This window comes from Oncorhynchus mykiss, chromosome 27 (assembly GCF_057628025.1).
Source record: "Oncorhynchus mykiss isolate SJ-2025 chromosome 27, ASM5762802v1, whole genome shotgun sequence".
NCBI classification, from domain to species: domain Eukaryota; kingdom Metazoa; phylum Chordata; class Actinopteri; order Salmoniformes; family Salmonidae; genus Oncorhynchus; species Oncorhynchus mykiss.
Window position 1 is genome coordinate 41,235,001 of NC_143048.1, and position 17,500 is coordinate 41,252,500.

General features: G+C 46.2%; 1 protein-coding gene across 1 annotated transcript in view; it reads right to left on the bottom strand.

Moving 5' to 3' along the window:
• lekr1 (Leucine-, glutamate- and lysine-rich protein 1) overlaps window positions 1–17,500 on the bottom strand; it is a 173,472-nt gene that overhangs the window by 94,695 nt on the left and 61,277 nt on the right. Inside the window, exon 5 of the mRNA XM_036965369.2 lies at window positions 168–331. Coding sequence (XP_036821264.2) covers window positions 168–331 — 164 coding nt within the window. The remainder of the gene's footprint in view (window positions 1–167; window positions 332–17,500) is intronic.

Here is a 17,500-nt window from a genome sequence, read left to right on the forward strand (position 1 = left end):
TTTATTTGGTATACAGTATATTTTCTTAACTCTTCTTGAACTGCACTGTTGGTTAAGGGCTTGTAAGTTTTTCACGGTTGTATTTCTGTTTCTGTTGTATTCGGTGCATGTGACAAATAAAGTTTGATTTGTGTGTGTGTGTGTGTGTGTGTATGTGCAGCTCTTACCTGAATATGACTCCCTGCTCCTCTCCAGTAGCTGTGAACTGCAGTCCTCCCAGGCCCCTGTCAGTTGGCTAAGGAAACCCTGTACATCTCTTAGCTCCTCACGAGAGCATCGAAGCAGAGACAGGGTGGCAGTCAGGGCCTGCTGCTGTCTTACGCACCTCTCTCTGTAACACACACACAGTCAGGGCTCTGCTACTGTCCTACACACCTCTCACTGTAACACACACACACACAGTCAGGGCTCTGCTGCTGTCCTACACACCTCTCTCTGTAACACACACACACAGTCAGGGCTCTGCTGCTGTCCTACACACCTCTCTCTGTAACACACACACACAGTCAGGGCTCTGCTGCTGTCCTACACACCTCTCTCTGTAACACACACACACAGTCAGGGCTCTGCTGCTGTCCTACACACCTCTCTCTGTAACACACACACACAGTTAGGGCTCTGCTGCTGTCCTACACACCTCTCTCTGTAACACACACACACAGTCAGGGCTCTGCTGCTGTCCTACACACCTCTCTCTGTAACACACACACACAGCCAGGGCTCTGCTGCTGTCCTACACACCTCTCTCTGTAACATACACACCTTTACAATTACACACTTTAGATTTTATAACATCACTTGTCTAGGCCTTGTTTTAACAGTCAGACTCTCCCTCTCTCTCTCTCTCTGTCTCTCTCTCTCTCTACCTATCTCTCTCTCAAAGAAAACTGCAGATCAGTCGTCTGCGAAAGAGAGAAGCACTTTAGGCGACATGAAAAACTAACTGTACATTCACACACACACACTCAGTCACACACACACACACACACACACACACACAGTCATTTACAAACACACTCAGTCATTTACACACACGCTCAGTCATTTACACACACGCTCAGTCATTTACACACACGCTCAGTCATTTACACACACGCTCAGTAATGCGGAGCGATGACGTGGAAAACTAGAACGCAGAATAGAACATTCTGTTATTTCAAGAAGGGTTTTGACAGAACTCTGGGTTAGAGCACACTGAACTCATTCAGAAACATACTGACAAGCACACACTTACAACCACACTCACTGATACATACACACACACACACCCACACTCACTGATACACACACACACACACAGTCACACGCACACTCACTGATACACACACACAGTCACACGCACACTCACTGATACACACACACACACTCACACACACTCTCACTGATACACACACACAGTCACACGCACACTCACTGATACACACAGTGCTCGAATGGAGGGGGTTCACGGTGGTTCGCCGTACCCCTTGTTAGAAAAACAGGCTAAAAGCATAACCCTTGTTAGTTTAAGATTGTGGCTTTTTTTTTACATAGGGAAAATCTCTTAAATCCGGTGAGAAAACGACATCTGGGTCTGATGGAGAGGAGGAAGTAGGAAGGAAGTGGGGAGGAAGTAGGGGGGAAGTAGGGACGATGTAGGGAGGATGTGGGGAGGAAGTAGGGGGGAAGTAGGGAGGATGTGGGGGGGAAGTAGGGGGGAAGTAGGGAGGATGTGGGGGGGAAGTGGGGGGGGAGAAGGGAGGATGTAGGGAGGATGTGGGGAGGAAGTAGGGGGGAAGTAGGGAGGATGTGGGGGGAAGCATGGAAGACGTAGAGAGGAAGTATAGAGGACATAGGGGAGAAGAGAGGAAGTAGGGAGGACGTAGAGAGGAAGCATAGAGGACATAGGGGAGAAGAGAGGAAGTAGGGAGGAAGTAGAGAGGAAGTATAGAGGACATAGGGGAGTGGAGAGGAAGTAGAGAGGAAGTAGAGAGGAAGTATAGAGGACATAGGGGAGAAGAGAGGAAGTATAGAGGACATAGGGGAGAAGAGAGGAAGTAGGGAGGACGTAGAGAGGACATATGGGAGAAGAGAGGAAGTGGGGAGGAAGTAGAGAGGAAGTAGAGAGGAAGTATAGAGGACATAGGGGAGAAGAGAGGAAGTATAGAAGACATAGGGGAGAAGAGAGGAAGTAGGGAGGACGTAGAGAGGAAGTATAGAGGACATAGGGGAGAAGAGAGGAAGTAGGGAGGACGTAGAGAGGAAGTATAGAGGACATAGGGGAGAAGAGAGGAAGAAGGGAGGACGTAGAGAGGAAGTATAGAGGACATAGGGGAGAAGAGAGGAAGTAGGGAGGACGTAGAGAGGAAGTATAGAGGACATAGGGGAGAAGAGAGGAAGTAGGGAGGACGTAGAGAGGAAGTATAGAGGACATAGGGGAGAAGAGAGGAAGTGGGGAGGAAGTAGAGAGGAAGTATAGAGGACATAGGGGAGAGGACATAGGGGAGAAGAGAGGAAGTGGGGAGGAAGTAGGACTGAAGTAGGAAGCAATCGGAGCAGAAGTAGCCTATCAACATGCGTGCACCTCGCTCATTGTCTAGTTTCAGCAGAATATTGTGTGTTGGTCGGCAAGAGCTCGCAGCTCAAACAACTGGTTGTCCTGTTTGAGAAGCTCACAGACGAACCAAAGTGGTAGTTAAATTGAGCTTGTTTCTCAAAAGAATGAATCTGAGATGTATATTTCCCTCCACTTTCTGAGGAAGACGCCTGTTGGTGTGATCCATGTGTGTCGGGTAGCCGGGTAGCATGCGGAAAGTGTCATTTCTAAGACGTTCCTCAAAAACCTTCCCAATTACACTTTTTACCGATTGTTAACCCACGTTTGCTGAAACCATCTCATGTACTCAAAACTCTAAACACAAAACAGTTAGCCAATTTTCCCAAACCACAGAGACATCTTGCAAAATGGAACACAGCAATCAAAATCATGTACTCCCCGCTCAAAATGAAACTCTGGATGCAAATGAGACACGTATTAAATGAATCTAACTCAGTGACAACAGAGATCACACTAATGTGGCATGTTCCAAAAAAACACCACTATCAGAACCTATTACAGTGTAAAGACTCAGATGTTGTTGTTATACTGTATACTGTTTGTGTCTACTCAAACAAAGAAAGCAACACAAATGCAAAAAATGTACGTTTTATTTTTTCAACATGATTCAATACATAGTAAACAGCGTACCGTAAACACACTTACAGTAAAAATGCATCCATACAGTAAATGTATTTACGTATGCAAAGGAAGAAAAATAGTGCTATTTGTACTACTGTGCTGTACGTTAGATCAATTGTGCGGAATAGATAAGTCAAGAAAGAAATACTTTATTGCGAAAACAAAAATCCGTCACATCTGTTGTTTCGGTCCGGCCAACAGATTATGATCAACATCACAGGCAAATATTCTCCTTGGCCAGACAGCAGGGGAAAATATCTTCTGGCATGACGCATCCACCCCTGACAGGACTGGAACGTCACCACAGGGCTCCTCCGTGGCCTGGAGAAGGGCCATATGTTCATGGGGTTTGAGATCATACACCTTCCACCGCCATGCTGAAAACAACTCCTCAATGGGGTTGAGAAATGGGGAATATGGTGGGAGATATAGAACTGTAAACCTTGGATGGTCATTAAAGCAGTTGTGGATCTGAGCAGCCCAATGGAAACTCCTGTTGTACCAAATTAGAGCATAACATTAGCTGCTCAGGGTCATATGGCCCTTTCTGCTCTGGCTGAAAAACATTGTCATGTAAGGTGTTCAGGACATTAAAGAGATGGGGCAGTGTTGTATGGTCCAAGGGTGGCAAGGCAGTGGAGGACCCCATTGTGGCTCATAGCTGTGCATATAGTGACATTTCCCCCGTGCTGGCCAGGTACCTCAATGATGGCGCGTTGACCAATGATGTTCCTTCCTCTCCTCCTCGTCTTCGCCTAAATTGAATCCAGTCTCATCTATCAATATGAGTTCCTGGGGGACGGGCATCCAACTCCACGATTCTCTGAAATGTGTGTAAATACTGTAATGGGTGTATAGTAAAGTTCACTGGCAAAAATCAACGAGTCTCTGATGTTTCAGCAGTGTAGTAATACTACATGGTTTACTTGCACATATTCCGTACTGTTTATCCTTCACTCTTTGGGAATTCCTTTCAAATGGGACTCTGTAGATGTGCTTCATCCGGAGATGGTGTTTCTGAAGGATGCCGGCTGTGGTTGATAAACTCACTCTGACGTTATGGAAGATGGCAGGGTTTTCAATCATCTGTTGTTGGATTTCCCACCGTCTTAATGGCCTTATGTTCAACCACCGTTTGTTTGCACAATGTCAGATTCCTGTTCTCCTGTAAATAAACACGTTCTACCACCACGTGGTGGTCGTCTTTCAGATCTACAAAAAACTAAATAGCATACAGTACAGTAAACACTACAGTAATACAGTATACCCAGATAAACATGTTACGAAGTAGTATAGCTCCCAATGTCATACATACAGCAACACAGTAATGAAACATTGAATTTGTTGCCTTTACGGTACGTATTGGAATCTACAGTCTTTACTGTGCATTATGTTGTACTACTGTCAAGTAGTAAAAGTAGTAGAGAGGTCCAATGTCTGTAGTACAAACCTATTCTCATTGTGGAACGTCTGTATGATGGATGCTACGGTAAAGTGGCTCATATTGGGCAGCACTCGCTGCCCAGCCTCTCTCAAGGTCAAACCATGGTTGACCACATTGTACACCATAGATGCCTATATTTTAATCAGAGATTACTCTCCTTGTTCTTGGTTCACCTCCACCTCTACCTCTACTACCTCCACCTCTTCTACCTCCACTTCTTGTACCTCCACCTCTACCTCTACCTCTACTACCTCCACCTCTACCTCTACTACCTTCCACCTCTTCTACCTCCACCTCTACTGTACCTCCACCTTTACCTCTACCTCCACCTCCACTACCTCCACCTCTTCTACCTCCACCTCCACTTCTACCTCCACCTCTTCTACCTCCACCTCCACCTCTACTTCCACCTCAACCTTTTCTACCTCCACCTCCACCTCAACCTCTTCTACCTCCACCTCAACCTCTTCTACCTCCACCTCCTCCTCTACCTCCACCTCAACCTCTTCTACCTCCATGTCCACTTCTACCTCTGCCTCTACTGTACCTCCAGCTCTACCTCCACCTCTTTTACCTCCACGTCCAGTTCTACCTCCACCTCTTCTACCTCCACTTCTACCTCTGCCTCTACTGTACCTCTACCTCCACCTCCACCTCTTCTACCTCCACGTCCACTTCTACCTCTGCCTCTACTGTACCTCCAACTCCACCTCTACCTCTTCTACCTCCACCTCCTCTTCTACCTCCACGTCCACTTCTACCTCTGCCTCTACTGTACCTCCAACTCTACCTCCACCTCTTTTACCTCCATTTCTACCTTTGCCTTTACTGTACCTCCAACTCTACCTCCACCTCCACCTCTTCCACCTCCACCTCCACTACCTCTACCTCCACCTCTACCTCTTCCACCTCCACCTCTTCCACCTCCACCTCTTCTACCTCCACCTCTTCTACCTCCACTTCCACCTCCACTACCTCCACCTCCACCTCTTCCACCTCCACCTCCATTACCTCCACCTCCACCCCTTCCACCTCCACCTCTTCTACCTCCACCTCTTCTACCTCCACCTCCACTACCTCCACCTCTTCTAAAATGGCGCTGGAAGAAATGGCAGCGGTTTTAAGGGCACCCAACCAATTGTCCTATTATGTGTTTTTTTTCACGTTATTTGTAACTTATTTTGTACATAATGTTTCCGCAAACGTATCTTACGACAAAAAATAGCATCTGGGTATCAGGTCAGCGATCACTCACCTCGGATTAGACAAAGATTTTTTCTACAACAAGCAGGACGCACAAGACATTCTCCAAACACCCGAAAGGGCCGACATCCCCGTTATTTGCAAGCGGAAGAGGCGCAGGTACAGAGGCCACAGAGCCGGATGTCTCGTGAGGACCCGCAGAAGGCGAGTGGGAAAGCTGCCGTTACCGTCAACATTACTCGCCAACGTGCAATCATTGGACAAGAAATTAGACGAGGTACGATCACGAATACCCTACCAACGGAACATCAAAAACTGTAATATCCTATGTTTCACGGAATCGTGGCTGAATGACGACATGGATATTCAGCTAGCGGGATACACGCTGCACTGGCAGGACAGAACAGCACACTCCGGTAAGACGAGGAGGGACGGTCTCTGCATATTTGTAAACAACAGCTGGTGCACGAAATCTAAGGAAGTCTCTTGATTTTGCTCACCTGAAGTAGAGTATATTGTGATAAATTGCAGGCCACACTACTTGCCTAGAGAGTTTTCAGCTATACTTTTCGTGGCTGTTTATTTACCACCACAGACAGATGCTGGCACTAAGACCGCACTCAGTCAGCTGTATAAGGAAATAAGCAAACAGGAAACTACTCACACAGAGGCGGCGCTCCTAGTGGCCGGAGACTTTAATGCAGGGAAACTTAAATCAGTTCTACCGAATTTCTATCAAAATGTTAAATGTGCAACCAGAGGGAAAACAATTCTAGAACACCTGTACTCCACACACAGAGACACGTACAAAGCTCTCCCTCGCCCTCCATTTGGTAAATCTGACCACAACTCTATTCTCCTGATTCCTGCTTACAAGCAAAAATTAAAGCAGGAAGCCCCAGTGACTCGGTCAATAAAAAGTGGCCAGATGAAGCAGATGCTAAAATACAGGACTGTTTTGCCATCACAGACTGGAACATGTTCCGGGATTCTTCCGATGGCATTGAGGAGTACACCACATCAGTCACTGGCTTTATCAATAAGTGCATCGAGGATGTCATCCCCACAGTGACTGTACGTACATACCCCAACCAGAAGCCATGGATTACAGGCAACATTTGCAATTAGCTAAAGGGTAGAGCCGCCGTCTTCAAGGTGCGGGACTCTAACCCGGAGGCTTACAAGAAATCCTGCTATGCCCTGCGACGAACCATCAAACAGGCAAAGCGTCAATACAGGGCTAAGATGGAATCATACTACACCGGCTCTGATGCTCGTCTTATGTGGCAGGGCTTGCAAACTATTACTGACTACAAAGGGAAGCACAGCCGCGAGCTGCCCAGTGACACGAGCCTACCAGATGAGATAAATCACTTCTATGCTTGCCTCGAGGCAAGCAACACTGAGGCATGCATGAGAGCATCAGCTGTTCCAGACGACTGTGTGATCACGCTCTCCATGGCCAACGTGAGTAAGACCTTTAAACAGGTCAACATACACAAGGCTACGGGGCCAGACGGATAACCAGGAAGTGTGCTCTGGGCATGTGCTGACCAACTGGCAGGTGTCTTCACTGACATTTTCAACATGTCCCTGATTGAGTCTGTAATACCAGCATGTTTCAAGCAGACCACCATAGTCCCTGTGCCCAAGAACACAAAGGCAACCTGCCTAAATGACTACAAACCCGTAGCACTCACGTTTGTAGCCATGAAGTGCTTTGAAAGGCTGGTCATGGCTCACATCAACACCATTATCCCAGAAACCCTAGACCCACTCCAATTTGCATACCACCCAAACAGATCCACAGATGACGCAATCTCTATTGCACTCCACACTGCCCTTTCCCACCTGGACAAAAGGAACACTTATGTGAGAATGCTATTCATTGACTACAGCTCAGCGTTCAACACCATAGTACCCTCAAAGCTCATCACTGAGCTAAGGATCCTGGGACTAAACACCTCCCTCTGCAACTGGATCCTGGACTTCCTGACGGGCCGCCCCCAGGTGGTGAGGGTAGGTAGCAACACATCTGCCACGCTGATCCTCAATACTGGAGCCCCCCCAGGGGTGTGTACTCAGTCCACTCCTGTACTCCCTGTTCACCCACGACTGCATGGCCAGGCACGACTCCAACACCATTAAGTTTGCAGACGACACAACAGTGGTAGGCCTGATCACCGACAACGACGAGACAGCCTATAGGGAGGAGGTCAGAGACCTGGCCGGGTGGTGCCAGAATAACAACCTATCCAAGACTAAGGAGATGATTGTGGACTACAGGAAAAGGAGGACCGAACACACCCCCATTCTCATCGGCGGGGCTATAGTGAAGCAGGTTGAGAGCTTCAAGTTCCACATCAACAACAAACTAGAATGGTCCAAACACAACAAGACAGTCGTGAAGAGGGCACGACAAAGCCTATTCCCCCTCAGGAAACTAAAAAGATTTGGCATGGGTCCTGAGATCCTCAAAAGGTTCTACAGCTCCAACATCGAGAGCATCCTGACCGGTTGCATCACTGCCTGGTACGGAAATTGCTCGGCCTCCGACCGCAATGGCCAGGTCGCAGTTGCAAATGCGAACTTGTTCTCAACTAGCCTACCTGGTTAAATAAAGGTGAAATAAATAAAATAAAAAAAGGCACTACAGAGGGTAGTGCATACGGCCCAGCTAAGCTGCCTGCTTAGGACCTCTACACCAGATGGTGTCAAAGGAAGGCCCTAAAAATGGTCAAAGACCCCAGTGATAGACTATACTCTCTACTACCGCATGGCAACCCCTCTTTTACCCTACTGCTACTCTCTGTTCATGATATATGATAGTCACTTTAACCATATCTACATGTACATACTACCTCAATCAGCCTGACTAACCGGTGTCTGTATGTAGCCTCGCTACTTTTATAGCCTCACTACTGTATGTAGCCTCGCTACTTTTATAGCCTCTCTACTATATGTAGCCACCTCTTCTACGTACATCTCTACCTCTTTTACCTCCACCTCTAACTCCACCTCTTCTAAATCTACCTCCACCTCCACCTCTTCCACATCCACCTCTTCTACCTCTAAAACCACCTCTTCTACCTCTACCTCTACCTCCACCTCTTCTACCTCTACCTCCACCTCTTCTACCTCCACCTCTTCTACCTCTACCTCCACCTCTTCTACCTCTACCTCTTCTACCTCCACCTCTACCTCCACCTCTTCAACCTCCACCTCCACCTCTTCTACCTCCACCCCCACCTCTTCTACCTCTACCTCCACCTCTTCTACCTGTACCTCCACCTCTTCTACCTCTACCTCCACCTCTTCTACCTCCACCTCTACCTCTACCTACACCTCCAACTCTACCTCCACCTCTTCTACCTCCAGCTCTTCTACCTCCACCTCTACCTCCACTACCTCCACCTCTTCTACCTCTACCTCCACCTCTTCTACCTCTACCTCTTCTACCTCTACCTCCACTACCTCCACCTCTTCTACCTCTACCTCTACTTCTTCTACCTCCAACTCTTCTACCTCCACCTCTTCTACCTCCACCTCTTCTACCTCTACCAAAACCTCCACATCTTCTACCTCTACCTCTTCTACCTCCACCCCCACCTCTTCTAACTCTACCTCCACCTCTTCTACCTCTACTCTACCTCCACCTCTTCTACCTCCAGCTCTTCTACCTCTACCTCCACCTCTTCTACCTCTACCTCCACCTCCACTACCTCCACCTCTTCTACCTCTACCTCTACTTCTTCTACCTCCAACTCTTCTACCTCCAACTCTTCTACCTCCACCTCTTCTACCTCTACCAAAACCTCCACCTCTTCTACCTCTACCTCTTCTACCTCCACCTCTACCTTCACCTCCACCTCTACCTCCACCTCTTCAACCTCCACCTCCACCTCTTCTACCTCCACCCCCACCTCTTCTACCTCCACCTCCACCTCTTCTACCTCTACTCTACCTCCACCTCTTCTACCTCTACCTCTTCTACCTCCACCTCTACCTTCACCTCCACCTCTACCTCCACCTCTTCAACCTCCACCTCCACCTCTTCTACCTCCACCCCCACCTCTTCTACCTCTACCTCCACCTCTTCTACCTCTACCTCCACCTCTTCTACCTCTACCTCCACCTCTTCTACCTCCACCTCTACCTCTACCTCTACAGCTACCTACACCTCCAACTACCTCCACCTCTTCTACCTCCACCTCTTCTAAATCTACCTCCACCTCCACCTCTTCCACATCCACCTCTTCTACCTCTACCTCCATCTCTTCTACCTCCACCTCTACCTCCACCTCTTCTACCTCTACCTCCACCTCTTCTACCTCCACCTCTTCTACCTCCACCTCTTCTACCTCCACCTCCACCTCTTCTACCTCTACCTCTTCTACCTCTACCTTTTCTACCTCTACCTCTTCTACCTCTACCTCGTCTACCTCTACCTCTTCTACCTCTACCTCCACCTCTTCTACCTCTACCTCCACCTCCACTATCTCCACCTCTTCTACCTCTACCTCTACCTCTTCTACCTCCACCTCTTCTACCTCCACCTCTTCTACCTCCACCTCCACCTCTTCTACCTCCACCTCCACCTCTACTACCTCCACCCCCACCTCTTCTACCTCTACCTCCACCTCTTCTACCTCTACCTCCACCTGCACCTCTTCTACCTCCACTTCTACCTCTTCTACCTCCACCTCTACCTCTACCTCTACGGCTACCTACACCTCCAACTCTACCCCCACCTCTTCTACCTCCACCTCCATCTCTTCTACCTCCACCTCCATCTCTTCTACCTCCACCTCCACCTCTTCTACCTCCACCTCCTCTACCTCCATCTCTTATACCTCTACCTCTTCTACCTCCACCTCTTCTAAATCTACCTCCACCTCCACCTCTTCCACATCCACCTCTTCTACCTCTACCTCCACCTCTTCTACCTCCACCTCTACCTCCACCTCTTCTACCTCTACCTCCACCTCTTCTACCTCCACCTCTTCTACCTCCACCTCTTCTACCTCCACCTCCACCTCTTCTACCTCTACCTCTTCTACCTCTACCTTTTCTACCTCTACCTCTTCTACCTCTACCTCGTCTACCTCTTCCTCTTCTACCTCTACCTCCACCTCTTCTACCTCTACCTCCACCTCCACTATCTCCACCTCTTCTACCTCTACCTCTACCTCTTCTACCTCCACCTCTTATACCTCCACCTCTTCTACCTCCACCTCCACCTCTACTACCTCCACCCCCACCTCTTCTACCTCTACCTCCACCTCTTCTACCTCTACCTCCACCTCCACCTCTTCTACCTCCACTTCTAACTCTTCTACCTCCACCTCTACCTCTACCTCTACGGCTACCTACACCTCCAACTCTACCTCCACCTCTTCTACCTCCACCTCCATCTCTTCTACCTCCACCTCCATCTCTTCTACCTCCACCTCTTCTACCTCCACCTCCACCTCTTCTACCTCCACCTCTTCTACCTCTACCTCCACCTCTTCTACCTCCACCTCCACCTCTTCTACCTCCACCTCTTCTACCTCCACCTCTTCTACCTCCACCTCCACCTCTTCTACCTCCACCTTTTCTACCTCCACCTCTTATACCTCCACCTCTACCTCCACCTCTTCCACCTCCACCTTTTCTACCTCCACCTCTTCTACCTCTGCCTCCACCTCTTCTACCTCCACTCTTCTACCTCTACCTCCACCTCTTCTACCTCTACCTCCACCTCTTCTACCTCTGCCTCCACCTCTTCTACCTCTACCTCTACCTCTACCTCCACCTCTACCTCTACCCCTTCCACCTCCACTCTTCTACCTCTACCTCTTCTACCTCTACCTCCACTACCTCCACCTCTTCTACCTCTACCTCTACTTCTTCTACCTCCAACTCTTCTACCTCCACCTCTTCTACCTCCACCTCTTCTACCTCTACCAAAACCTCCACATCTTCTACCTCTACCTCTTCTACCTCCACCCCCACCTTTTCTACCTCTACCTCCACCTCTTCTACCTCTACTCTACCTCCACCTCTTCTACCTCCAGCTCTTCTACCTCTACCTCCACCTCTTCTACCTCTACCTCCACCTCCACTACCTCCACCTCTTCTACCTCTACCTCTACTTCTTCTACCTCCAACTCTTCTACCTCCACCTCTTCTACCTCTACCAAAACCTCCACCTCTTCTACCTCTACCTCTTCTACCTCCACTTCTACCTTCACCTCCACCTCTACCTCCACCTCTTCAACCTCCACCTCCACCTCTTCTACCTCCACCTCCACCTCTTCTACCTCTACTCTACCTCCACCTCTTCTACCTCTACCTCTTCTACCTCCACCTCTACCTTCACCTCCACCTCTACCTCCACCTCTTCAACCTCCACCTCCACCTCCACCTCTTCTACCTCCACCCCCACCTCTTCTACCTCTACCTCCACCTCTTCTACCGCTACCTCCACCTCTTCTACCTCTACCTCCACCTCTTCTACCTCTACCTCCACCTCTTCTACCTCCACCTCTACCTCTACAGCTACCTACACCTCCAACTACCTCCACCTCTTCTACCTCCACCTCCTCTACCTCCATCTCTTCTACCTCTACCTCTTCTACCTCCACCTCTTCTAAATCTACCTCCACCTCCACCTCTTCCACATCCACCTCTTCTACCTCTACCTCCACCTCTTCTACCTCCACCTCTACCTCCACCTCTTCTACTTCTACCTCCACCTCTTCTACCTCCACCTCTTCTACCTCCACCTCCACCTCTTCTACCTCTACCTCTTCTACCTCTACCTTTTCTACCTCTACCTCTTCTACCTCTACCTCGTCTACCTCTACCTCTTCTACCTCTACCTCCACCTCTTCTACCTCTACCTCCACTATCTCCACCTCTTCTACCTCCACCTTTTCTACCTCCACCTCTTATACCTCCACCTCTACCTCCACCTCTTCCACCTCCACCTTTTCTACCTCCACCTCCACCTCTACTGTACCTCCCCCTCCACCTCTACCTCCACCTCCACCTCTACTGTACCTCCCCCTCCACCTCTACCTCCACCTCCACCTCTACTGTACCTCCCCCTCCACCTCTATCTCTACCTCTCTCTGCCAAGTTCACTTCCATTGTTCTCCAAACACAGGAATACTCCCCTGTGGCCTTTTTATCCATACCAAAGGTCTGATTGCAAAGTGAACATTTACGCATAACTAGTGTTTGCACATGTGAAGAGTGAAAGTGGTCAATTGGTAATTGAGCTTAGCTTGTTGAACAGTGTTGTTTTTCATTTGCACAAAACAGATTTTAGTTGGGAAGGTTGTGCCAAAGGTAGAGAATTGTGTGTTGTGTTTTGCCAAATGTTTGTTATAGAATTGCAATCTGAGTGTAAAGCAGAACATGTGTCAGTAGTATTGCAGATTTGTTGTCTGGTTCTACTAAATTAGTTACAGGTTTGGGTCATTGTGCCTATGGGCCAGTTTTAGTGTGTAAACAATTGGGGAAAAGTGTAATTGTTGACTCCAAAGTAGGCCAGCCTGGCATCATGATGATTTGTAGCCTGTCAATCAGGTGATCATATACTTTTGCAACTCTGCCATCACATGTATAGAAATGCTGCTAGCCAAACAAGAGGTCTCTTTCTAGTGGTCACAGGGTTTAAAGCCCCCATGCAGTTTATTTAATATTTTTAAAATCATCACTATATGTCTAATAAATAAACTATGTGTGTTTATTTCATGAAAATAACTCATTAACTCAACAACTTTCATGAGTCTCCTTTTGCAATTAAAATGCTCCGTCTGATCGTGTGTTGATACAGATGTAAATACATTTACATACACAGCCCTGATTGGCGGATAGGATTGTCTAGACACTAGGGCCTACCCCTCCAAAGTAGGACGATTCATATGCAAAACAAAGATGAAAGGTCATTGTCCAAAAACGACATCCCACCTGATCAGGATGAAATTCCAGGCATTGTTTTATTTTCATAATTTTCAAAAATATTGAGTGTTATTTCAAGCTCATAGTGTGGAATATATTAAATAAATAAAAACTGTAAAATCTATGTTTTTACTGCACTTCTCCTTTAAGAATAGTTGTGGACATACAACATCTCATTTTGATAGTGAACCTGAAAAAACTAGGAAAACTATGAACCTGGGAAAAACAAAACCTGGAAAACTAAATTTGACAAAAAGTAAAACAGATGTATTTTTTTTAAATGCATGAAATAGCCAAAAGATGTAATGAATTATGTTATACTACGTAAAATGTCAGGAAATATGGCCCCCAAGTTAAACTTTTGGTGGTATATTTTATGTATCTCAATGAACAATAATTCAAATAGGCTCAAATGAAGGCTCCAGTCAGCATTTTGGCCTCCACACATCTGTTGAACTTATTTGGTTTTCACAATAGCTAATGTAAGTCAGTGGAACAAATCTCATTCCTTTACAATGGGCTACAATATAGGTTAATTAGTGTGCTTGTGTCAGCAAGAACACTAGTTATTATACATATTTCTATTATAGTGTTTTATTATAGTGTCTAGTGCTACTAGTGTTGTTGGACAGTGTTGTATGTCAGAAAACCTTTAGAAAAAGCTATGGGGAGGGGGGGTAAATCAGCTTTAATAGTGCAGATAGATTGTAGCTTCCATGTTACTGTAATTTTGTTATTCCAATATGTTTTCATTAATTGAATTCCCTTAATCTATTTTATGAGAATTTGTAAGATTCTTGTTTGCATAAAATAGACGGAGACCAGTCTTATCAATAATAGATAATAGTATTTATTCTCGGAGCTCGCTACCACGTTACCACAAGCAACAGTTCATATACAATAACATGACGTCATTTCATTGCTTCTAGAATGAATCCCCTCCTCCCGACCTAGAATTAAGTGAGTTTAAAAGTTCATTCCAACTCACTAACACACTCACAGGTCACACAACATAACTTAATTAACTCTTGAGCCCTCACCATTATCGATAACCACTTAGCTGACAGTTCTAATTAACAGAAAACCTAGGAATGCACGCACTGCCTTATCTAAAACACCCCAGAGCTCAGTTTCGTCGGTTCAACCATAGGTTAACGACCCTATCTGCTTACTTAACCCACTCCTCTCCAGACTAGTTTGGAATGGTGTTTGTTATGTTTAATTACTCCTTGTTCGTGTCACACAATCCCTTCTTATGAACTCATAATGTTAATCAGATATAATAAAACAGAGTATAAGCCTCCAGTATTTATGCTGCAGTAGTTTATGTGTCGGGGGGGCTAGGGAAGTTTGTTATATCTGGAGTACTTCTCCTGTCCTATTCGGTGTCCTGTGTGAATCTAAGTGTGTGTTCTCTAATTCTCTCCTTCTCTCTTTCTTTCTCTCTCTCGGAGGACCTGAGCCCTAGGACCATGCCCCAGGACTACCTGACATGATGACTCCTTGCTGTCCCCAGTCCACCTGACCGTGCTGCTGCTCCAGTTTCAACTGTTCTGCCTTATTATTATTCGACCATGCTGGTAATTTATGAACATTTGAACATCTTGGCCATGTTCTGTTATAATCTCCACCCGGCACAGCCAGAAGAGGACTGGCCACCCCACATAGCCTGGTTTCTTCCTAGGTTTTGGCCTTTCTAGGGAGTTTTTCCTAGCCACCGTGCTTCTACACCTGCATTGCTTGCTGTTTGGGGTTTTAGGCTGGGTTTCTGTACAGCACTTTGAGATATCAGCTGATGTACGAAGGGCTATATAAATACATTTGATTTGATTTGATATACGTTTACTTAGTTACAGTTCCATTTAAAATTAGAATATTGTTTAGTCATTTATTCATAATATTCCTAACATTCCATCAATGTAATTGTCTACATTATTTCCAATCCCACATACTTTATTTGTAAATATACAGTACCAGTCAACAGTTTGGACACACCTACTCATTCCAGGGGTTTTGTTTATTTTTTTAAAACTATTTTCTACATTGTAGAATAATAGTGAAGACATCACAACTATGAAATAAACTGTTAAACAAATAAAAATATGTTATATTTTTGATTCTTCAAAGTAGTCACTCTTTGCCTTGTTGACAGCTTTGCACACACTTGACATTCTCTCAACCAGCTTCGTGAGGTAGTCACCTGAAATACATTTCAATTAACAGGTGTACCTTGTTAAAAGTTAATTTGTGGAATTTCATTCCTTCTTAATGCATTTTAGCCAATCAGTTGTGTTGTGACAAGGTAGGGTTGGTATACAGAAGATATCCCTATTTGGTAAAAGACTAAGTCCATATTATGGCAAGAACAGCTCAAATAAGCAAAGAAAAATGACAGTCTATCATTACTTTAAGACATGGAGGTCAGTCAATGCGGAAAATGTCAAGAACTTTGAAAGTTCCTTCAAGTGCAGTTGCAAAAACCATCAAGCACTATGATGAAACTGGCTCTCATGAGGCCTGCCACATGAAAGGAAGAGCCAGAGTTACCTCTGCTGCAGAGGATAAGTTCATTAGAGTTACCAGCCTCAGAAATTGCAGCCCAAATAAATGCTTCACAGAGTTCAAGTAACGGACACATCTCAACATCAACTGTTCAGAGGAGACTGTGTGAATCAGGTCTTCAGGGTCAAATTACTGCAAGGAAACCACTACTAAAGGACGCCAATAATAAGAAGAGACTTTCTTGGGCCAAGAAACATGAGCAATGGACATTAGACCGGTGGAAATCTGTTCTTTGGTCTGATGAGTCCAAATTTGACATTTTTAGTACCAACCGACGTGTCTTTGTGAGACGCAGAGTAGGTGAACACGCATGTGTGGTTCCCACCGTGAAGCATGGAGGAGGAGGTGTGATGGTGTGGGGGTGCTTTGCTGGTGACACTGTCAGTGATTTCTTTAGAATTCAAGGCACACTTAACCAGCATGGCTACCACAGCATTCTGCAGCGATACGCCATCCCATCTGGTTTGCGCTTTATTTTTCAACAGGACAATGACCCAACACACTTCCTGGATGTGTAAGGCCTATTTGACCAACAAGAAGAGTGATGGAGTGCTGCATCAGATGACCTAGTCTCCACAATCACCCGACCTCAACCCAATTAAGATGGTTTGGGATGAGTTGGACCGCAGAGCAGCCAACAAGTGCTCAGCATATGTGGGAAAGAGTGGCTACTTTGAAGAATCTAAAATCTAAAATATATTTTGAAATGTTTAATACTTTTTTGGTTACTACATGATTCCATATGTGTTATTTCATAGTTTTGATGTCTTCACTATTATTCTACAATGTAGAAAATAGTAAAAATAAAGAAAAAACCTTGAATGAGTACGTCTGTCCACATTTTTAACTGGTACTGTAAATCTAATCTGAAGTGACAGATTTTGAGAGTGGAGTGGCTGTTTTTCTTCTGACTGATCTCTACAGACCAGAAGTAAATGTATGTGGCTTTAGGTGATAAAACATGAAGATCAGAGGAGAAGAGTTCAGAGTTCCCTCCTCCATTTCTGATGTCTGAGAGTGTTTTACTTGCGTGACTTTATGTGTGTGTCAGTGTGTGTCAGCGTGTGTGCTTGTCACGAGAGGCTGTTTTATAATGTCACTTTACACAAATCGTAGCCTGA